At 42.9% G+C, this 23693-nt stretch overlaps 1 protein-coding gene across 1 annotated transcript in view; it reads right to left on the bottom strand.

Annotated features, from left to right (window-relative positions):
• LOC137331864 (collagen alpha-6(VI) chain-like) overlaps positions 1-23434 on the bottom strand; it is a 186619-nt gene extending 163185 nt beyond the window's left edge. Inside the window, 2 exon segments of the mRNA XM_067995748.1 lie at positions 22217-22318; positions 23385-23434. Coding sequence (XP_067851849.1) covers positions 22217-22292 — 76 coding nt within the window. The 5' untranslated portion in view covers positions 22293-22318; positions 23385-23434.
• Positions 23435-23693: the final 259 nt, after the last annotated feature.

The raw sequence follows: 23693 nt of genomic DNA, 5'->3' as shown, positions 1-23693 counted from the left end.
TACACAGTACCCCAGGTGAGGTCTCACCAATGCCCTGTACAACTGTAGTAAGACTTCCTTACTCTTGCACTCCAAGCCCCTTGCGATAAAGGCCAACATGCCATTTGCCTTCCTAACTGCCTGCTGTACCTGCATACTAACATTTTGTGTTTCTTGTACGAGGACACCCAATTCTCTGAACACCAACATTTAATAGTTTCTCACCATTTAAAAAGTATTCTGTTTTTCTATTCTTCCTACCAATTTTGTCAGGAAAATGCTGGAATCCATTATTAAGCAAGTGGTAACAGTGCACTTAGAAAATCATAATATGATTAGGCAGATTCAACATGGTTTTATGAAAGGGAAATCGTGTTTGACAAATTTATTAGAGTTTTTTGAGGATGTAACTAGCAGGGTAGAAAAAGGGGAACCAGTGGATGTAATATATTTGGATTTTCAAAAGGCATTTGATAAAGTGCCACATAAAAGGTTTTCCACATTTCCCCTCCATCTGCCACCTTCTTGCCCACTCACTTAACCTGTCTATATCCCTTTGCAGACACTTTGTGTCCTCCTCACAGCTTGCTTTCCCACCAAGCTTTGTATCATCAGCAAACTTGGATATATTACACTTGGTCCCTTCATCTAAGTCATTAATATAGATTGTAAATAGTTGAGGCCCAAGCACCGATCCTTGTGGCATCCCACTAGTTACAGCCTGCCAACCTGAAAATGACCCGTTTATCCCTACTCTCTGTTTTCTGTCTGTTAACCAATCCTCTATCCATGCTAATATATTACCCCCAACCCCATGAGCCCTTACCTGGTGTAACAACCTTTTATGGAATGTATATGTGTTGACAATATTGAAATATTTCTTTAAATGTTTGCCATTGCTTTTCAACTGTCAAACACTTTAATTTAATTTCCCAATCTATCTTTGACAACTCACCCCTCATACCTATGTAATTGGCTTTATTTAAGTTTAAGACTCTAGTTTCTGACTTAAATATATTATTTTCAAACTCAATGGGAAATTTTATCATATTATGATCACTCTTCCCCAGTGGTTCTTTTACAGTGAGATTACTAATTAACCCTGTCGCATTACACAATACAAGATCTAAAATAGCCTGTTCCCTGCTTGGTTCCATGATGTATTGCTCTAGGAAACCGTCTCGAATACATTCCATGACCTCATCTTCCAAACTACCTTTACCAATTTGATTTGCCCAGTCTATATGAAGATTAAAGTCCCCCATGATTATTGCATTACCTTTATTACAAGCTCCTATTATTTCATGATTAATATACTGTCCAATGGTATAGCTACTATTCTGGGGCCTATAAACTATCCCACCAGTGTTTTCTGCCCCTTGTTATTTCTTATTTCCACCCATACTGATTCTACTTCCTGATCTTCCAAGCGAAGATCCTTTCTCATTACTGTCCTTATGTCATCCTTTATTATCAGGGCTACATCCCTTCCTTTTCCATTCTGCCTGTCTTTTCGAAATGTCATGTACCCTGGAATATTTAGTGCCCAACCTTGCTCATTTTGCAACCATGTTTCTGTAATGGCTCTTCAATCAAACCCATTTATCTCTATTTGTGCAACTAATTCACCTATCTTGTTATGAATGCTCCGCGGATTCAGATGAAGAGCCTTTAATTTTGACCGTTTACCATTTTTTCCTGCTTTGACCTTACTTGTTGTTGCACTATTATTGGTAAACTCTCTGCCCCTTCTAGCCACACTCTGATTACCTTTACCCAAATCACTACACTGTTCTATTGTCTTAACTTTACTCATTAGATTTCTAAATTTCCCCTCACCTGATCGCTCCCCCCCACCTTTTTAGTTTAAAGTCCTATCTACAGCCCTAGTTATTCGATTCGCCAGGACGCCGGTCCCAGTCTGGTTTAAGTAGAGCCCGTCCTATCGGAACAGCTCCCTCTTTCTCCAGTACTGGTGCCAGTGCCCCATGAATCGAAACCTCTGTCTCCCACACCACTCTTTGAGCCACGCATTTAACTCTCTGATCTGTTTGACCCTAGGCCACTTTGCACATGGCTCAGGTAGTAATCCAGAGATTTGAGGCTCTGCTTATTAATTTAGACCCTAGCTCCTCAAACTGTCTTAGCAGAACCTCATTCCTCATTCTACCTATGTCATTGGTCCCTACATGGACCACGACAACTGGGTCCTCCCCCTCATGCTCCAAGTTCTTTTCCAACTACAATGAGGTGTCCTTAATCCTGGCGCGGGCAGGCAACACAGCCTTCGGGTCTCTCGGTCACGGCTGCGGAGAACAGTATCTACCTCCCTGACTCTGCTATCTCCTACCACTACTACATTCCTTTTTACTCCCCCCACTTGAATGGCCTCCTGTTCCACGGTGCCGTGGTCAGTTTGCCCATCCTCCCTGCAGTCCTTGCTCTCATCCATACAGGTAGCAAGTACCTCGTGCCTGTTGGACAAGTTCATGGGTTGAGGCTCCTCCATCACTACCTCCTGGGTCCCCATACCTGTCTGACTTGCAGTCACATCCTCCTGTCCCTGACCACTGAACAAATCTAAACTACTACCTAATCTAAGGGTTGTGACTGTCTCCTGGATCAAAGTGTCCAGGTAACTCTCCCCCTCCCTGATGCATTGCAATATCTGCAGCTCGGACTCCAGCTCAACAACTCTGAGCCAAAGCTCCTCGAGCTGCAGACACTTACTGCAGATGTGGTTGCCGGGGATCACGCTGCTCTCCACCAACTCCACATGCTGCAGTCCGGGATTCACACAGACTTGTTACTAAGGTATGGTTTAAAAAATCATTTTGCTGCCAAGGCAAATATAGAAATTTCTATATTTCACGCAGCATTCAGTAACTTAAGGTCTCAGCCGTGGCTCAGTTGATAGCACTCTCGCCTCTGAGTCAGCAGACTGTACGCTCAAGTCCCACTCCAGAGACTTTCAGCACATATTCTAAGCTGATACTTCAGTGCAGTACTGAAGGAGTGCTGCACTGGCGGAGGTGCTGTCTTTCAGATGAGACATTAAACCAAGGCCCCATCTACCCTCTCAGATGGACATAAAGGATCCCATGGCACTATTTCGCAGAAGGACAGGGGGGAACTTGCATTTCTATAGCGACTTTCAGGACATCCCAAAGTGCTTTACAGCCAATGAAGTACTTTTGATGTGTAGTCATTGTTGTAACGTAGCCAATTTCCCACAAGATCCCACAAACAGCAATGTGAAAATGACCAGTTAATCTGTTTTTTAGCGATGTTGGTTGAGGGATAAATATTGGCCAGGACACCAGGGAGAAATCCCCTGCTCTTCTTCAAATAGTGCCATTGGATCATTTACGTCCACCCAAGACGGCAGACGGGGCCTCAGCTTAACATCTCATCTGAGAATAGACTGGCAGCTAACATAAAATAGAACCCAAAGGTCTTCAATAGGCATATAAATAGTAAACGGTAGCAAGAGGAAGGGTGAGACCAATTAGGGGCCAAAAAGGGTACGATAGCACAGTGGTTATGTTACTGGATTGGTAATCCAGAGGCCTGGACTAATATGAGTAGATATATTCAAATCCTGTCACGGCAGCTGGGGAATTTAAATTCAGTTAATTAAATTTTAAAAATCTGGAACAAAAAGCTAGTATCAGTAATGGTGATCATGAAACTACCAGATTGTTGTAAAAACCCACCTGGTTCACCAATGCCCTTTAGGGAAGGAAACTTGCCGTCCTTACCCGGTCTGGCCAATATGTGACTCCAGACCCACAGCAATGTGATTGATTCTTAACTGCCCTCTGAAATGTCCCAGAAAGCCACTCAGTTGTACAATCCTGCTACAAAAAGTCATAATAAGAATAAAACTAGACGGACCACCAGGCACCGGACACAACAAAGGCTAAGGCAAACCAAGGTCACTTGACCCTGCAAAGTCCTCCTCACTAACATCTGGGGACTTGTGCCAAAATTGGGAGAGCTGTCCCACAGACTAGTCAAGCAACAGCCTGACATAGCCATACTCACAGAATCATACCTTTCAGCCAATGTCCCAGACTCTTCCATCACCATCCCTGGGTATGTCCTGTTCCACCGGCAGGACAGACCCACCAGAGGTGGCGACACAGTGGTTATACAGTCAGGAGGGAGTGGCTCTGGGAGTCCTTAACATTGACTCCGGACCTCATGGCATCAGGTCAAACATGGGCAAGGAAACCTCCTGCTGATTACCACCTACCGCCCTCCCTCAGCTGATGAATCAGTCCTCCTCCATGTTGAGCACCACTTGGAGGAAATACTGAGGGTAGCAAGGGCACAGAATGTACTCTGGGTGGGGGACTTCAATGTCCATCACCAAGAGTGGCTCAGTAGTACCAATACTGACAGAGCTGGCCGAGTCTTAAAGGACACAGCTGACAGATTGGGCCTGGGGCAGGTGGTGAGCGAACCAACATGAGGGAAAAACCCACTTGACGTCGTCCTCACCAATCTACCTGTCGCAGGTGCATCTGTCCATGACAGTATTCGTAGGGGTGACCACCGCACAGTCCTTGTGGAGACTAAGTCCTGTCTTCACACTGAGGACACCGTCCATTGTGTTGTGTGGCACTACCATTGTGCCATAATGGGATAGATTCAGAACAGTTCTAGCAGCTCAAAACTAGGCATCCATGAGGCACTGTGGGCCATCAGCAGCAGCAGAATTGTATTCCAGCACAATCTGTAACCTCATGGCCCGGCATATTCCTCACTCTAGCATTACCAACAAGCCAGAGGATCAACTCTGGTTGAAAGAGGAGTGTAGAAGAGCATGCCAGGAGCAGCACCAGGCGTACCTAAAAATGAGCTGCCAACCTGGTGAAGCTACAACACAGGACGACATGCATGCTAAACAGTGGAAGCAACATGCTATAAATAGAGCTAAGCAATCCCACAATCAATGAATCAGATCAAAGCTCTGCAGTCCTGTCACATCCAGTCGTGAATGGTGGTGGACAATTAAACAACTAACGGGAGGAGGAGGCTCCATGAATATCCCCATCCACAACGATGGCGGAGTCCAGCACGTGAGTGCAAAAGACAAGGCTGAAGCGTTTGCAACCATCTTCAGCCAGAAGTGCCGAGTAGATGATCCATCTTGGCCTCCCCCTGAGATCCCCAACATCACAGAAGCCAGTCTTCAGCCGATTCGATTCACTCCACGTAATATCAAGAAACGGCTGAGTGCACTGGATACAGCAAAGGCTATGGGCCCCGACAACATCCCGGGTGCTAAAGACTTGTGCTCCAGAACTAGCCGCCCCTCTAGCCAAGCTGTTCCAGTACAGCTACAACACTACCCGACAATGTGGAAAATTGCCCAGGTATGTCCTGTCCACAAAAAGTGGGACAAATCCAATCCAGCCAATTACTGCCCCATCAGTCAACTCTCAATCATCAGCAAAGTGATGGAAGGTGTCATCGACAGAAACATAGAAAATAGGAGCAGGAGTAGGCCATTCGGCCCTTCGAGCCTGCTCCGCCATTCAATATGATCATGGCTGATCCTCTATCTAAATACCATATTCCCGCTCTCTCCCCAAACCCCTTAATGCCTTTTGTGTCTAGAAATCTATCTAGCTCCTTCTTAAATATATTTAGTGACTTGGCCTCCACAGTCTTCTGTGGTAGAGAATTCCACAGGTTCACCACCCTCTGAGTGAAGAAATTTCTCCTCATCTCAGTCCTAAATGCCCCACCCCATATCCTGAGACTGTGACCCCTCGTTCTGAGCACCCCAGCCAGGGGAAACATCCTCCCTGCATCCAGTCTGTTCAGCCCTGTCAGAATTTTATATGTTTCAATGAGATCCCCTCATATTCTTCTAAACTCGAGTGAATACAGGCTGAGTTGACCCAATCTCTCCTCATACAACAGTCCTGCCATCCCAAGAATGAATCTGGTGAACCTTCGCTGCACTCCCTCTGTGGCAAGTTTACCCTTTCTTAGGTAAGGAGACCAAAACTGCACACAATACTCCAGGTGCGGTCTCACCAAGGCCCTGTATAACTGCAGTAAGACATCCTTGCTCCTGTACTCAAATCCTCTTGCAATGAAGGCCAACATATCATTTGCCTTCCTAACTGCTTGCTGCACCTGCATGTTTGCTTTCAGTGAATGGTGTACAAGGACACCCAGGTCCCTTTGTACATCAACATTCCCCAATCTATCACCATTTAAATAATACTCTGCCTTTCTGTTTTTCCTTCTGAAGTGGATAACTTCACATTTATCCACATTATACTGCATCTGCCATGTATTTGCTCACTCATTCAACTTGTCTAAATTGCCTTGAAGCCTCTTTGCATCCTTCTCACAACTCACGATCCCACCTAGTTTTGTGTCCATAAGACCATAAGAGATAGGAGCAGGGGTAGGCCATTCGGCCCCTTGAGCCTGCTCCTCCATTTAATGAGATCATGACTGATCTAATTTTTACCTCAACTCCACTTTCCTGCCCTTTCCCATATCCTTTGACTCCCTTGCTGATCAAAAATTTGTCTAACTCAGCCTTGAATGTATTCAATGACTCAGCCTCCACAGCTCTTTGGAGTAAAGAATTCCAAAGATTCACGACCCTTTGGGAGAAGAAATTCCTCCTCATTTCCATCTTAAATGAGCGACCCCTTATTCTGAGACTATGCCCCCTAGTTTTAGATTCCCCCATGAGGGGTAACATCCTCTCAGCATCTACCCTATCGAGCCCCCTCAGAATCTTGTATGTTTCAATAAGATCTCCTCTCATTCTTCTAAACTCCAATGAGTATAGACCCAACCTGTTCAATCTTTCCTCATAAGACAACCCTTCCATACCTGGAATCAACCTAGTGAACCTTCTCTGAACTGCCTTCAATGCAAGTATGTCCTTCCTTAAATAAGGGCAACAGAACTGTACGCAGTTCTCCAGGTGTGGTCTCACCAGCACCCTGTGCAGTTGTAGCATGACTTCCCTGCTTTTATACTCCATTCCCCTAGAAATAAGGGCCAATATTCCGTTTGCCTTCCGGATTACCTGCTGCACCTGTATGTTGACTTTTTGTGTTTCATGTACGAGGACACCCAGATCCCTCTGCACCACAGCATTTTGTAATATTTCTCCATTCAAATAATATTTTGCTTTTTCATTTTTCCTCCCAAAATGGATGACTTCACATTTTCCCACATTATATTCCATCTGCCAAATTTTTGCCCATTCGCTTAACCTGTCAATATCCCTTTGCAGACACTTTGTGTCCTCATCGCAACTTGCTATTCCACCTATCTTTGTATCATCAGCAAATTTGGCCACAAGACACTCTGTTCTTTCATCCAAGTCATTGATATATATTGTAAATAGTTGAGGCTCCAACACTGATCCCTGCGGCACCCCACGAGTTACAGATTGCCATTTTGAAAATGAACCTTTTATCCCGACTCTTTGTTTTCTGTTAGTTAGCCAATCCTCTATCCATGCCAGTATATTACCCCCAACAACATGAGCTCTTATCTTGTGCAGTAATCTTTTATGTGGCACCTTATCGAGTGCCTTTTGGAAATCCAAATATACTGCATCCATTGGTTCCCCTTTATCCACCCTGCCCGTTACTTCCTCAAAGAACTCTAATAAATTTGTCAGACACCATTTCCCCTTCATAAAACCATGTTGACTCCCCTTGATTGTATTATGAGTCTCCAAATGTCCTGCTACTACTTCCTTAATAATGGATTCTAGCATTTTCCCAATGACAGATGTTAGGCTAACTGATCTATAGTTACCTGCTTTCTGTCTCACTCCCTTCTTGAATAGGGGTGTTACGTTTGCAGTTATCCAATCCGCTGGAATCTAGTCAATTCTGGAATATTACAACCAATGCATCCACTATCTCTGTAGCCACTTCCTTTAAGACTCTCGGATGCAAGCCATCAGGTCCAGGGGACTTGTCAGCTTTTAGACCCATTAGTTTACCTAGTACTTTTTCTCTAGTGATAGTGATTGTTTTTAGTTCCTCCCTCCCCTTTGCCCCTTGATTTTCTACTATTATTGGTATGTTATTAGTATCTTCTACTTTGAAGACAGATACAAAATATCTGTTCAATTCCTCTGCCATTTCCTTGTTTTCCATTATTATTTCCCCAGTCTCATCCTCTAAGGGACCAATGTTTACTTTAGCTACTCTCTTCCTTTTTATATACTTGTAGAATCTTTTATTGTCAGTTTTTATATTTCTTGCTAGTTTACTCTCATAATTTATTTTCTCCCTCTTTATTATTCTTTTAGTCATCCTTTGCTGGTTTTTAAGGTTTTCCCAATCTTCGGGCTTACCAATAATCTTTGCAATGTTGTATGCTTTTCTTTTAACCTGGTACCATCCTTGACTTCCTTAGTTAGCCATGGTTGGTTTACCCTTTTTATGGAGTCTTTCCTCCTCACAGGGATATATTTTTGTTGCGAGTCATAAAATATCTTTTTTAAATGTTTGCCACTGCTTATCCACCATCATACCATCTAATCTGTTTACCCAGTCCACTTTAGCCAATTCCACCCTCATTCCTTTATAATTGCCCTTATTTAAGTTTAATACAGTAGTTTCAGACCCAAGATCCTCGCTCTCAAACTGGATGTGAAATTCTATCATGTTATGATCACTGCTTCCCAAGGGATCTTTTACTTTGAGATCATTAATTAATCCTGTTTCGTTACCCATTACCAGATCCAAAATGGCCTGTTCCCTGGTTGGTTCCCCGACATATTGGTCTAAGAAACAGTCCCTAATACACTCTGTGAACTCCTCCTCAGGGCTAATTTTGCCAATTTGATTTGTCTAATCTATGTGAAAGTTAAAATCGGCCATGATTATTGCACTACCTTTTTTACAAGCCCCCCTTATTTCCTGATTTATATTTTGCCCTACAGTGTAGCTGCTGTTAGGGGACCTATTTACTACTCCCAACAGTGATTTCTTTCCCTTCCTATTTCTTACCTCCACCCAAGTTGATTCGACATCTTGATCTTCTGAGCCAAGATCATTTCTCACTATGAGACCAATTTCATCCTTTATTCACAGAGCTACCTCACCACCTTTATCTTTTTTCCTAGCCTTCCAAAATGTTAAATAACCCTGAATATTTAGCTCCCAACCTAAGCGTTAGTAAAGTTGGAAATATTACATTTTGTTCCCTCATTCAAATCATTGATATATATTGTGAATAGCTGGGGCCCAAGCACTGATCCCTGCGGTACCCCACTAGTCACTGCCTGCCACCCCGAAAAAGAACCATTTATTCCTACTCTCTGTTTCCTGTCTGTAACTAATTTTCAATACATTCCAGTATATTACCCCCAATCCCATGTGCTTTAATTTTGCACACTAACCTCTTATGTCGGACTTTATCTAAGGCCTTCTGAAAATCCAAATTCTCCCTTATCTATTCTACCAGTTATATCCTCAAAAAACTCCAGTAGGTTTGTCAAACATGATTTCCCTTTCATAAATCCATGTTGATTTTGTCTAATCACGTTGATAATTTCTAAGTGTCCTGTTATCACATCCTTTATAATAACTCTAGCATTTTTCCTACTATTGATGTTAGGCTAACCGTTCTGTAGTTCCCTGTTTTCTCTCTCCCTCCTTTTTTATATAATGGGGTTACATTTGCTACCCTCCAATCTGCAGGAACTGTTCCATAACCTATAGAATTTTGAAAGATGACAACTAATGCATCCACTATTTCCATGGCTACCTCTTTTAGTCCTCTGGGATACAGAATATCAGGTCCTGGGGATTTATTGGCTTTCAGTCCCATTAATTTCTCCAGCACTATTTTTTTACTAATACTAATTTCCTTTAATTCCTCCTTCTCACTAGTCCCTTGGTTCCCTCGCATTTCTGGGAAGTTATTTGTGTCCTCTTCCGTGAAGACAAAACCAAAGTATTAGTTTAATTGCTCTGCTATTTCCTTGTTCCCCATTATAAATTCTCCCGTTTCTGACTGTAAGGGACCTACATTTGTCTTCACTAATCTTTTTCTTTTTACATACTTGTAGAAACTTTTGCAGCCCACTTTTATGTTCCTCATAAGTTTACTCTCATACTCTATTTTCCCCCCTTAATCAATCTCTTGGTCCTTTTTTGCTGAATTCTAAACTGCTCCCAATCCTCAGGCTTTCTCTTTTTTCTGGCAACTTTATATGACTCCTCTTTGGATCTAATACTATCCTTAATTTCTTTTGTTAGCCATGGTTGGACCACTTTTCCTTTTGTGTTTTTGCGCCAGAAAGGAATGTATAATTGTTCAAATTCCTGCATTAATTCCTTAAATGTTAGCCATTGCCTATCCACTGTCATGCCTTTTAATGAAGTTTCCTAATCTATCATAGCCAACTCGCTCCTCATATCTTCATAGTTTCCTTTGTTTAGATTTAGGACCCTAGTTTCGGATTGGACTGCTTCACTTTCCATCTTAATGAAGAATTCTATCATGTTATGGTCACTCTTCCCTAAAGGACCCTGCACAACAAGATTATTAATTAACCCCTTCTCATTGCACAATATCCAATCTAGAATAGCCTGTTCCCTGGTTGGCTCCTCAACATACTGGTCCAAAAAACCATCTCGTACACACTTCAGGAATTCATCCTCCACAGTATTGTTGCTAATTTGGTTTGGCCAGTCTATATGTAGATTAAAGTCACCCATGATTACTGTCATACCCTTGTAACATGCATCTCTATTTTCCTGTTTGATCCCATCCCCTACATTACCACAACTGTTTGGAAGCCTATAGACAACTCCCACCAGTGTTTTCTGCCCCTTGGTGCTTCTTAACTCCACCCAGACTGATTCTACATCTTGATTTTCTGAGCCAATATCCTTTCTCACTATTGCTCTGATTTCATCCTTTACTAACAATGCCACCCCACCCCACCTCCTTTCCCTTTTTGCCTGTCCTTCCTAAATATCGAATACCCTTGGATATTCAGCTCCCAGCCTTGGTCACCCTGCAGCCATGACTCTGTAATTGCTATTATATCATATCCGTTTACATCTATTTGCGCTGTTAATTCATCTACCTTATTACGAATGCTTCGTGCATTCAGATACAGTGCCTTTAGATTTGTCTTTCTAACATTTTTAGACATCTTATCATTTTTTTGTACTACGGCCCTATTTGTCTTATTATCATTTTTTCTTACCCGGACCCTATTTGTTGTCTTTTGTTTGTACGCTCTGTCCCTTCCTGACACTATCTGGTTATCCTTATCCCAATCACTTACCTGCACTGCTTCTTTGTCTTTTCTCTTTAGCATTGTAGATGTCTCTCCACCAGGACACCCCACCCCCACCACCACCACCCCCCTTATTTAGTTTAAAGCCCTATCTACCTCCCTACTTATTTGATTTGCTAGAACTCTGGTCCCAGCATGGTTCAGGTGTTGTCTGTCCCAATGGAACAGCTCTCTCTTTCCCCAGTACCAGTGCCAGTGCCCCATGAATCGAAACCCACTTCTCCCACACCAATCTTTGAGCTACACATTCATCTCCCTGATCCTATTTACCCTGTGCCAATTTGCTCGTGGCTCAGGTAATAATCCAGAAATTATTATCTTTGTGGCTCTGCTTTTTAATTTCGTCCCTAGCTGTTCAAACTCTCTCAGAAGAACCTTTTTCTTCGTCCCAGCTATGACGTTGGTACCTACGTGGACCACGACAAATGGATCCTCCCCCTCCCACTCCCAGTTTTTCTCCAGCCCTGAGGAGATGTCCTTAACCCTGGCTCCGGGTAGGCAACATAGCCTTTGGGACTCATGCTCCTGGCTGCAGAGAACAGTGTCTATCCCCCTAACTATAATGTCGCCTACTACAACCACCTTCCTTTTCACTCCCCCCAACTCGAGTGCCTTCCTGCGCCACGGTGCCGTGGTCAGTTTGCTCGTCCTCCCCGTAGTCCCTGCACTTGACAACAAGGGTTGTGAGCACCTCAAATCTATTGGACAAGTGCAGGGACTGAGGCTCCTTCAGTACTACCCCCTGGATCCCCGTACCTGCCTCACTCGCAGTCACACCCTCCTGTCCCTGACACCCACGTGTCAATTCTAAAGTATTTAATCTAAGGGGTGTGGCTGCCTCCTGGAGCGAAAGGTCCAGGTAACTTTCTCCCTCCCTGATGTCTCGCAATGTCCGCAGCTCGGACTCCAGCTCCTCAACTCAGAGCCGACGTTCCTCGAGCTGCAGACACTTACCGCAGATGTAGTCGCCCTGGACAAAAATGTCTACAACCTCCCACATATTGCAGCAGCAACACATCTCCTGTTCTCCCATTATTTTATTTATTTATTTAATCAATTTAGTGTTAATCAAATTATTTACCTCGTTTAATCAGATTAATTAAATTAAGTTTAGTTTTTAAAATTTACTGGCTTTTATCCCAGTTCTCGGTCTGCTGCTGCTCAGGTCCACCGCCGCTCTGGGGAAAAAGTTAGTAAAAATAAGGCAAAGCAGCACCTCCTTCACCCACTTCACCGAACTCCCACACTCACCAAACTCTCAAGCTGCTCACTCCGTGCCTGCTGCACTCCGTGCCAGCTGCATTCACAGGCTCCTGTATTTCTACTGTTGGTGACTCAGATGAGTCAGCCCTGCTCTGTTCCTGTTTTAGGAACCAATTTAATCTAGCTAACCAATTAACTAACTCCAGCAGCTCTCCCGTCGGAGAGCTTGCTTGTTTGTCTCTGTTTAAGCCTGACAGGAACTTAAAAATTTCAAGTTTAAATTGAACTTAAACAGTTGATAGCAATTTACACTAGATTTTAAAAGAGATTAACCCTTAAACTCCCACACTTACCAAACTCTCAAGCTGTTCACTCTGTGCCCGCTGCACTCACTTGACAGTGCTCTCAAGCGACACTTACTCACCAACAACCTGCTCACTGATGCCCGCTTTGGGTTCCACCAGGACCACTCGGCTCCAGGCTGCATTACAGCCTTGGTCCAAACACGGACAAAGGAGCTGAATTCCAGAGGTCAGGTGAGAGTGACTGCCCTTGACATCAAGGCAGCATTTGACCAAGTGTGGCACCAAGGAGCCATGGTAAAATTGAAGTTAATGGGAATCAGGGGCAAAACACTCCAGTGGCTGGAGTCCTACCTAGCACAAAGGAAGATGGTAGTGGTTGTTGGAGGCCAATCATCTCAGCCCCAAGACATTTCTGCAGGAGTTCCTCAGGGCAGTGTCCTTGGCCCAACCATCTTCAGCTGCTTCATCAATGACCTTCACTCCATCATAAAGTCAGAAGTGGGAATGTTCGCTGACGATTGCACAGTGTTCAGTTCCATTCGCAACCCCTCAGATAATGAAGCAGTCCGTGCCCGCATGCAGCAAGACCTGGACAATATCCAGGCTTGGGCTGATAAGTGGCAATTAACATTCGCGCCAGACAAGTGCCAGGCAATGGCCATCTCCAAGAAGAGAGAGTCTAACCACCTCCCCTTGACATTCAACAGTATTACCATTGCTGAATTCCCCACCATCAATATCCTGGGGGTCACCATTGACCAGAAACTAAACTGGACCAGCCATATAAATACTGTGTCTACAAGAGAAGGTCAGAGGCTCCTGACTCCCCAAAGCCTTTCCACCATCTACATGGCACAAGTCAGGAGTGTGATGGAATACTCTCCACTTGCCTGGATGAGTGCAGCTCCAACAACACTCAAGGAGCTTGACATCATCCAGGACAAAGCAGCATGCTTGATTGGCACCCCATCCACCACCCTAAACATTCAGTCCCTCCACCACCGGCGCACCGTGGCTGCAGGGTGTACCATCCATAGGATGCACTGCAGCAACTCGCCAAAGCTTTTTCGACAGCACCTCCCAAACCCGCGACCTCTACCACCTAGGAAGGTCATTGATGAAGCAGCTGAAGATGGTTGGGCCTAGGACACTGCCCTGAGGAACTCCTGCAGCGATGTCCTGGAGCTGAGATGATTGGCCTCCAACAACCAATACCATCTTCCTTTGTGCTAGATATGACTCCAGCCACTGGAGAGTTTTCCCCCGATTCCCACTGACTTCAATTTTACTAGGGCTCCTTGGTGCCACACTCGGTCAAATATTGCCTTCATGTCAATGGCAGTCACTCTCACCTCACCTCTGGAATTCAACTCTTTTCACCACGTTTGGCTCAAGGGAGAGGGGCGAGATGGATCATCCACTCGGAACTTCTGACTGAAGATGGTTGCAAACGCTTCAACCTTGTCTTTTGCACTCACGAGCTGGGCTCTGCCATCATTGAGGATGGGGATATTCACGGAGCCTCCTCCTCCCTAAATTCTAAAGGGGTACAGGAACAGAGAGACCTGGGGGTGTATGTGCACAAATCTTTGAAGGTAGCAGGACAGGTTGAGGAAGCAGTTAAAAAAGCATACGGGATCCTGGGCTTTGGAAATAGAGGCATAGAGTACAAAAGTAAGGAAGTTATGTTGAACCGTTTCTAAAACACTGGTTCGGCCACAACTGGATTATTGTGTCCAACTCTGGGCACAGCACTTTCGGAAGGATGTGAAAGCCTTAAGAGAGGGTGCAGAAAAGATTTACTAGAATGGTTCCAGGGATGAGGGACTTCAGTTACGTGGATAGACTGGAGAAGCTAGGCTTAGAGCAGCGAAAGTTGAGAGGAGATTTGATAGAAGTGTTCAAAATCATGACGGCTTTAGTTAAAGTAAATGAAGAGAAACTGTTCCCATTGGCAGGAGGGTCGAGAACCAGAGGACGCAGAATTAAGGTGAATGGCAAAAGACCCAGTGGCGACATGAGGAAAATCTTTTTTACACAGCGAGTAGTTATGATCTGGAATGTGCTGCCTGAGGGGGTGATGGAAGCAGATTCAATCATGGCTTTCAAAAAGGAATTGGATAAATACTTGAAGGGAAAAAATTTGCAGGGCTACAGGGAAAGAGCAGGGGAATGGGACTAACTGGATTGCTCTTACAAAGAGCCGGCACAGGCTCGATGGGCCAAATGGCCTCCTTCTGTGCTGTAATGATGCTATGATTCTATCCATAAGACAGCACCTCCGACATTGCAGTACTCCCTTAGCACTGCACTGAAGTATCAGTGTAAGAAATACGATTTCTAGACCAAATCATAGTCATGTATCCCATCCTGCAAAGCTTCAGGCGCTTTTCTAAAAAGCAAGTCTGTGGGCAGACCTTGCGTCTGTGAGAATAAAAAGGAAGCCAACATCCCACAGGAAATGATATGTCCGACATCAGGCAAAGCGATTGGGAATATTGCAGAAACTATGAAACAGATGCACTGAAGACCAATTATCAGAAACGGATAACAAAACATCCCAAGCCATTATCAAAGACTCAGGACCTGGACACAGGCTAATCCTGTTATGTTAATTGCAGGAGCTTTGTTCAGATTATTAGGTAACATTTGTGATTGGCATATACAGGATGTCTGCATCTGAACAATCAAATTACACAGAAAGATAAGGGCACGTTCCTCCCCCATAAACTAGATAGGATTATTATCTGAACTAGACAAATTATTATCTGAATGGTGATAGATTGGGAAAAGGGGAGGTGCATCGAGATCTGGATGTCCTTGTGCACCAGTCGCTGAAAGAGAACATCCAGGTGCAGCAAGCAGTTAGGAAGGCGAATGGTATGTTGGCCTTCATTGCAAGAGGATTTGAGTACAGGAACAGGGATATCTTACTGCAGTTGTACAGGACCTTGGTGAGACCACATCTGGAGTATTGTGTGCAGTTTTGGTCTCCTTATCTGAGGAAGGATGTCCTTGCCATGGAGGGAGTGCAACGAAGGTTTACCAGACTGATTCCTGGGATGGCAGGACTGACGTATGAAGAGAGATTGGGTCGACTAGGCCTATATTCACTAGACTTTAGAAGAATGAGAGGTGATCTCATCGCAACATATAAAATCCTAACAGGACTAGACAGACTAGTTGCAGGGAGGATGTTCCCGATGGCTGGGGAGTCCAGAACCAGGGGTCACAGTCTCTGGATACGGGGTATGCCATTTAGAACTGAGATGAGGAGACATTTCTTCACTCAGAGGGTGGTGAACCTGTGGAATTCTCTACCACAGAAGACAGTGGAGGCCAAGTCATTAAATATATTCAAGAAGGAGATAGATACATTTCTTAATGCTAAAGGGATCAAGGGATATGGGGGAAAAGTGGGAACAGGGTACTGAGTTAGACGATCAGCCATGATCATTTTGAATGGCGGAGCAGGCCCGAAGGGCCGAATGGCCTACTCTGTCTCCTATTTTCTATGATTCTATGATTGACAATAGTTAAAACATAGAATGGATAAAGATGTCATAACAATGGGCACCCTGGGGGTGATAGGTGGGGGGAGATGTCCAGGACAGACAACATCATGGGACTAATGTCGTTCAGCTTCCAAAAGCAAATATGCTTCAGAAAGATATATAAATTGAAGCATTGTCCCACTACAGTTAGAAGCAGCTTCTGGGACGACAGAGGCCCACACACCCAACATACCAGGCCTGATCATCCTGAATCTTCCTAGGGACAAGTTGTACCACCCTTGTTTATTTGATATAACTGTATTAGAATGTTGTTGTATACATACTTGTTGTTTGCTATAACTGCATTAGAACGTTGTTCTTGTGTCTATAATAAAGCTTGCATGTTTGGTCCCACTCAGGCCCGAATCATTGTGGAAGTTATTATTAAGAAGGATTAACAATCCTTGGTAGCATTAGTATTAGCATATTTCCAACAATCAGTCTCAATCATGTGCACAAGTCTCTGGGGCTGGCAATCATTGAAATGTAAGTTAATGCAGAATGAGACTAAATATGTCTGCAAATTGACAGTACGTCAGTAATGTAAAAAAAAAAACTACGATTAAAGAAATGGTATTGTCAGATTGTAAGTCACACAGTAAATTTGTTATTGTGACATGTGACAGAAGGTTAAGTTTAACACTATCAATTTTGCAAAATATTTGCCAACATATTACTTGCAGTTAAGAGCATCTTATCATGTTTAAATATCTCAACAAATTTATTTAGTAATGTAATAATTATTGTTATGTTGTCCAAACATAGCGACTGTTATGCACCAATCAGATAAATGACGAGTTCATCTATTTTAGGTGGTACTGGTTGAGGGAGGAATGCAAGTCAGGACACCTGCAGAACTCCCCGAAGCTTCTTCAAAAGCTGCGTGAACAGTCAGGTGAGTTTAACATCTTATCTGAAATGCAGCCCTTCCTTCACATGAGTAGCATGGGATATTTGTCTTCTACCAGCCTATGCATAACTACATTTGATAATTGTTCCCTCTAATAAAGTGAATGGGAAAGTAGTCTTTATTGAGGACAGCAACAGCAAAGACAGTTGCAAAAAAAATTGAGATTAACTCTTCTGGTTGTGGCTACCTCTCCATTCTCTTTATTTGTGTTTACAGCAAAGTGCAGTTTCCGTAGGTAGACCTGCATCGTCTATGATTCGAATCGTACACCCTTATCCATACCATGAATGTGACCAATGTGCCATGGGAGTAATAGTTATCCTTTTACCACGATACTTTGCACTGGAGACTGCATGGGTTGCCTACCATACATTCCTGTCCACTCTGAAAGGCAAAAAGCACCGCACCAGCAGACTGCATCATACAGGCTAAAATTTGTAGTAGGATTTATTGATGATTACACAGAAGCAAAAGGAATACAGCAAACAATCTGGAATTCAATGCTTGACTTACACAATACTTTGCATCGCTTCAAAAATAATAATATCCTGACAGCTTAGAATCCTCTACAAAACATTTTAACTGAAACTTTGAAAAACATAATGCAGGCACTTCTTCATTTTATGGTGTCCCATACTACTGTCACAACCTGGAAAAAAACAGTTGAAACAAGAACACTGCTGAATTGGGAAAGCCACTACTCCAAGAAGGCTTTTGGTACCTGAGATCAAAGATGTCTTTTTACACTAGCATGTGGGATGTTTTCCGTTATCTTTTAACACCTTGCTACCAGATCAAATAGCTTGATCCTGAGAACAACCCTTCGTGACCTTTTAGGTGTACACAACTTTGCATGCATCCAACACTTCAAAGACAATAGAGAATTTCTAATGCAATCAACATGCAATGACTTCCCTCCAGAAGACCAGCTATCCTAGACACCCCCACCCCAGGAATGTATATATGCCTAGACTGTATTTGTGTATTGTTTTAGATCAAGAACCAAGATAAATGACCTCCTTTTAAAAAATACAGCTGACAATTTTAAATTTTCAATACATTGGCCCACCTAAAATTTCATACCAGAAAGATATTATACAGGCATTTTATGGTTTGAAGCAGGACAGGGCACTACTTCCATTGCAGTTATCCAAACTTCCAATTTATTTGGAACAAATTTACCAATGCACTGCCATTTTAGGTGTAGCTTTCTTGTCCTGTCAAAAGTCTGATAAATTCTTCACAAACAACTTCTGATACTGCTTCCATCTCAGCTCTCCCCTTCATTCCCCGGCCCTTTAAAGGAAACGTGTAAATGTCTGACAAACTAACTGGATTATTAAACGGTGCTTTTTAAGGTAGTGCAAACTTAGAGTGGAGCATTGGGGATTAACAGGAGTACAGTCTTACATCAACTGTAGCTGTAGTATGCGACGCAGCCAAGCTCCAATTAATACAGTGCAAATACTTCTGGTGCATTACAGATGGTGCCCCATCTGATTCTGGCACTCCAGTTTATGAGTCGATGAAAAGTTGTTGCCAGACTTAAAGAAAACATTTAATTGGAATCCTGCTGGCTTTCTGTTGGCACTTAGTGTATTTCAGCAACTATCATAAGAACATAAGAAATAGGAGCAGGAGTAGGCCAATCGGCCCCTCGAGACTGCTCCGTCATTCAATGAGATCATGGCTGATCTGATCCTAACCTCAAATCTAAATTCATGTCCAATTTCCTGCCTGCTCCCCGTAACCCCTAATTCCCTTTACTTCTAGGAAACTGTCTATTTCTGTTTTAAATTTATTTAATGATGTAGCTTCCACAGCTTCCTGGGGCAGCAAATTCCACAGACCTACTACCCTCTGAGTGAAGAAGTTTCTCCTCATCTCAGTTTTGAAAGAGCAGCCCCTTATTCTAAGATTATGCCCCCTAGTTCTAATTTCACCCATCCTTGGGAACATCCTTACCGCATCCACCCGATCAAGCCCCTTCACAATCTAATATGTTTCAATAAGATCGCCTCTCATTCTTCTGAACTCCAATGAGTAGAGTCCCAATCTACTCAACCTCTCCTCATATGTCCGCCCCCACATCCCCGGGATTAACCGAGTGAACCTTCTTTGTACTGCCTCGAGAGCAAGTATGTCTTTTCTTAAGCAATAAAAGCCAACATTCCGTTGGCCTTCTTGATCACCTGCTGCACCTGCATACTAACTTTTTGATTTTCTTGCACTAGGACCCCCAGATCCCTTTGTACTGCAGTACTTTCCAGTTTCTTGCCATTAAGATAATAACTTGCTCTCTGATTTTTCCTGCCAAAGTGCATAACCTCACATTTTCCAATATTGTATTGCATCTGCCAAATCTCCGCCCACTCACCCAGCCTGTCTATATCCCCCTGTAGGTTTTTTATGTCCTCCTCACTCTCCACTTTCCCTCCCATCTTTGTATCATCTGCAAACTTTGATATGTTACACTTGGTCCCCTCCTCCAAATCGTTAATATAGATTATAAAGAGTTGGGGACCCAGCACCGACCCCTGCCGAACACCACTGGCTACTGGTTGCCAGTTCGAGAATGAACCATTTATCTCAACTCTCTGCTTCCTGTTAGATAACCAATCCTCCACCCATGCCAGAATATTACCCCCAATCCAGTGATATTTTTATCTTGAGCAATAATCTTTTATGTGGCACCTTGTCGAATGCCTTCTGGAAGTCTAAATACACCACGTCCACTGGTTCCCCTTTATCCACCCTGTACGTTATGTCCTCAAAGAACTCAAGCAAATTTGTCAGACATGACTTCCCCTTCGTAAAGCCATGCTGACTTTGTCCTATTAAATTATGTTTATCCAAATGTTCTGCTACTATCTCCTTAATAATGGACTCCAAAATTTTACCCACCACAGATGTTAGGCTAACTGGTCTATAATTTCCAGCCTTCTGCCTACTACCCTTTTTAAATAAGGGTGTTACATTAGCAGTTTTCCAATCTGCCGGGACCTTTGCCGAGTCCAGAGAATTTTGGAAAATTATCACCAAAGCATCCACAATCCCCACTGCCACTTCCCTCAAGACCCTAGGATGTAAGCCATCAGGTCCAGGGGATTTATCCACCTTGAGTCCCATTAATTTACTGAGTACCAATTCCTTAGTGATTTTAATCGTATTTAGCTCCTCCCCCCTAGAGCCCCCTGTTTGTCCAGTGTTGGGATACTCTTAGTGTCCTCTACTGTAAAGACTGAAACAAAATATTTGTTCAGCATTTTTGCCATCTCCATGTTTCCCACCATTAATTTCCCGATCTCATCCTCTAAGGGACCTACGTTTGCCTTAGCCACCCTTTTTCTTTTTATATAACTGTAGAAACTCTTGCTATCTGTTTTTATATTTTTTGCTAGTTTATTTTCATAATCTATCTTCCCTTTCTTAATCAATCCTTTCATTACTTTTTGCTGTCTTTTGAAGACTTCCCAATCTTCTATCCTCCCACTAAGTTTGGCTACCTTATATGTCCTTGTTTTTAGTCGGATACTATCCTTAATTTCTTTACTTAGCCACGGATGGCTGTCATTTCTTTTACACCCTTTTTTCCTCAGTGGAATATATATTTTTTGAAAGTTGTAAAATAACTCCTTGAATGAACACTACTGCTCATGTACCGTCTTACCCTTTAATCTATTTTCCCAGTCCACTTTAATCAATTCTGCTCTCATACCATCATAGTCTCCTTTATTCAAGCTCAGTACGCTTGTTTGAGAACCAACCTTCTCACCCTCTAATTGGATATGGAATGTAACCATGCTATGGTCACTCATTCCAAGGGGATCCTTAACTAGGACATTATTAATTAATCCTGGCTCATTACACAGGACCAGGTCCAAGGTTGCTTGTCCCCTTGTAGGATCAGTTACATACTGCTCAAGAAATCCATCCCTAATACACTCAATAAACTCTTCCTCAAGGCTGCCCTGCCCTATTTGATTTGTCCAGTTAATATGATAGTTAAAATCCCCCATAATTATAGCTGTTCCCTTATTACATGCCCCGACTATTTCCTGATTAATACTTCTTCCAGCAGAGTTTCAACTATTAGGAGGCCTATATACTACGCCCACTAGTGTTTTTTTCCTCTTATTATTCCTTATCTCTACCCAAACTGTTTCATTATCCTGATCCTTTGTCCCAATATCATTTCTCTGTATTACAGTGATTCCTTCCTTTATTAACATAGCCACCCCACCTCCCCTTCCTTCCTGCCTGTCCTTCCTGATTGTTAAATACCCTGGCATATTTAATTCCCAGTCATTGTCACCATGCAGCCATGTTTCTGTAATGGCCACAAGATCATCCCCATACGTAGTTATTTGTGCCGTTAACTCGTCCATTTTGTTACGAATGCTACGTGCATTCAGATAAAGAACTTTCAAATATGTTTTGTGACACTTAGTTCCTGCTTTTTCCTTTTTTAACACTTTACCTTTTACTCCATACCTTCTGTCCCTTCCTGGCACGCTTTCCTCTGTTTCCCTGCTCAGGTTCCCAACCCCCTGCCACAGCTTTGATGCTGGGTTAATCGCCTTACGCCTTCTAGTTTTTATTTTATCTGTCGTGCCTAAAGTACACTTTCTTTCCGCTGCTCTACGCTTTTCCCTCTCACTTGTTCTTGAACAACTGTTTGTACTATTTGTATTGAAGATTTCCCCTGGGTCTTCAGTTCTTGCATTCAGCAAGATCTTCTCAATTTTACCTGCAAACCTCCTGCGATTTGGGGATATTCTCCTCAGACAAATCACTAACCTCAGCTACTGGTTTTAAGGGTTATAAACCACATATCAGTTGCAATTAAAATATTGTTTAAAACTCCAAGCGCATGCATGGGTCATTAAGCCTGCAAACAAAAAAACAATGTCTGATGTAAATAAAATGAGTAAAATACCCTGTTGCTGAGAGATGACCAAATGCAGATTACTTGTCAGAAGGACGAACGTCACTGTTGCTTCAAACAGCCTCATCTCGGTCAGAGTGTCAATCAATCACCCTATCAAATTAGAAGAAAACACATCACATACCTTATAATCTTTGGGTTTGTCACCACACTTTCAAACCATGCCTCCGCACTAATATACATTCTGAATCTGAGAGGATTCACAGTTCACGATGCAAAGTAACAAATTCCTAACGGAGCAGATTGCTTCAACTCAACTACATCCAATCATTTTCCGATAATGTCTTGTCTTATCTTGAGTAAGACAAACGAGTAAAAACACGGTTGTTTTTTGTCCCATCCCAGTTCCATATGTACACTCGCAGTTCGAGAACTGTCCATTTACAGATTTTAAAAAATTGCCCCTTTAACGTTGCAGAATCATTTTGAGGGACAATAGACATGCATATGTGCAATTGTAAAGAAAATATAGTACATTCTGAATGAATATACAAGCATAAACCTAACTGATAATCTCATACTTTCTTGTATGCGACTATTACTTAAAGTCTAAAATCGGAGCAGAAAACAATAGCACCGGTAAACAAAAATATACATTAACAAAATACATTGTCCTTTGTCGTGGAGATGCGAATTCTTTTGCTAAAATTCGGTTTCTATTAGTTTTTAAAAATTCTGCAATTAAAATGTCCTCTCTGCCTTTTCAAATAACATCATTTCAAACTTTGAATGGAAACAAAACTCCACTAATTCGTTTTCAGCTTTTTAAAAAAAATCTTTCACGTTAAGATTCTGCTATGACCAGAGATGAACTGACCGGTCCAACCAATTAAATACTAAACACCTCCTTATTCCCACTATCCAGCATTCTGCAATATATTCATACATTTCCACCCCACCACCCCCCTCCCCAATACTTTTCAATCGGAATATCCCAAATCTCTCACCACCCAGACTTAATCTTCCCACTGGACTCAGAGTATTAATGATACAGATATTTTTAAAAATATGTATTTTTTATTAATAAGCCACAATGTTGAAGCATTGCATATTAAACTTAAATCTATATTTATAACCTAAAGGCTTTTAAAATCTATTCATTGAGTGCAAATTTAGCTTTATGATAAGTGTTTAAACGATTTAGCAAAATGTCACATACCACTTCAGAGGGTTTCGACCCACCCACTCAAGAGTGCAGCATCTCCAACTCCAAACTCAGTACTGTTTGGCATCTTAATAAAGTGCTCCCAGACTCCTCCTCCTCTCATTCCCGGTATCACTGCCCCCGGTAAAGATGCCTGGAATAAGTCTTTCGATCCGCTTTCCTAGTAAGGGCTGGCCGCCCTCAGTTAACCCGATTCCGGGAATGAGTGCAGACTCCAGCCGCGTGCTTGGGAGACGAGGGAACCGCAGATCCGTTCCCGCTCTGAAAAAACACCAAGGGCTCCTGCTCCACTCTGCATTTGCA

This window comes from Heptranchias perlo, chromosome 2, assembly GCF_035084215.1.
Source record: "Heptranchias perlo isolate sHepPer1 chromosome 2, sHepPer1.hap1, whole genome shotgun sequence".
Classification (NCBI taxonomy): Eukaryota; Metazoa; Chordata; class Chondrichthyes; order Hexanchiformes; family Hexanchidae; genus Heptranchias; species Heptranchias perlo.
The sequence above is the reverse complement of the archived record's forward strand: the minus strand, read 5'-3'. Positions and strand labels throughout refer to the sequence as shown.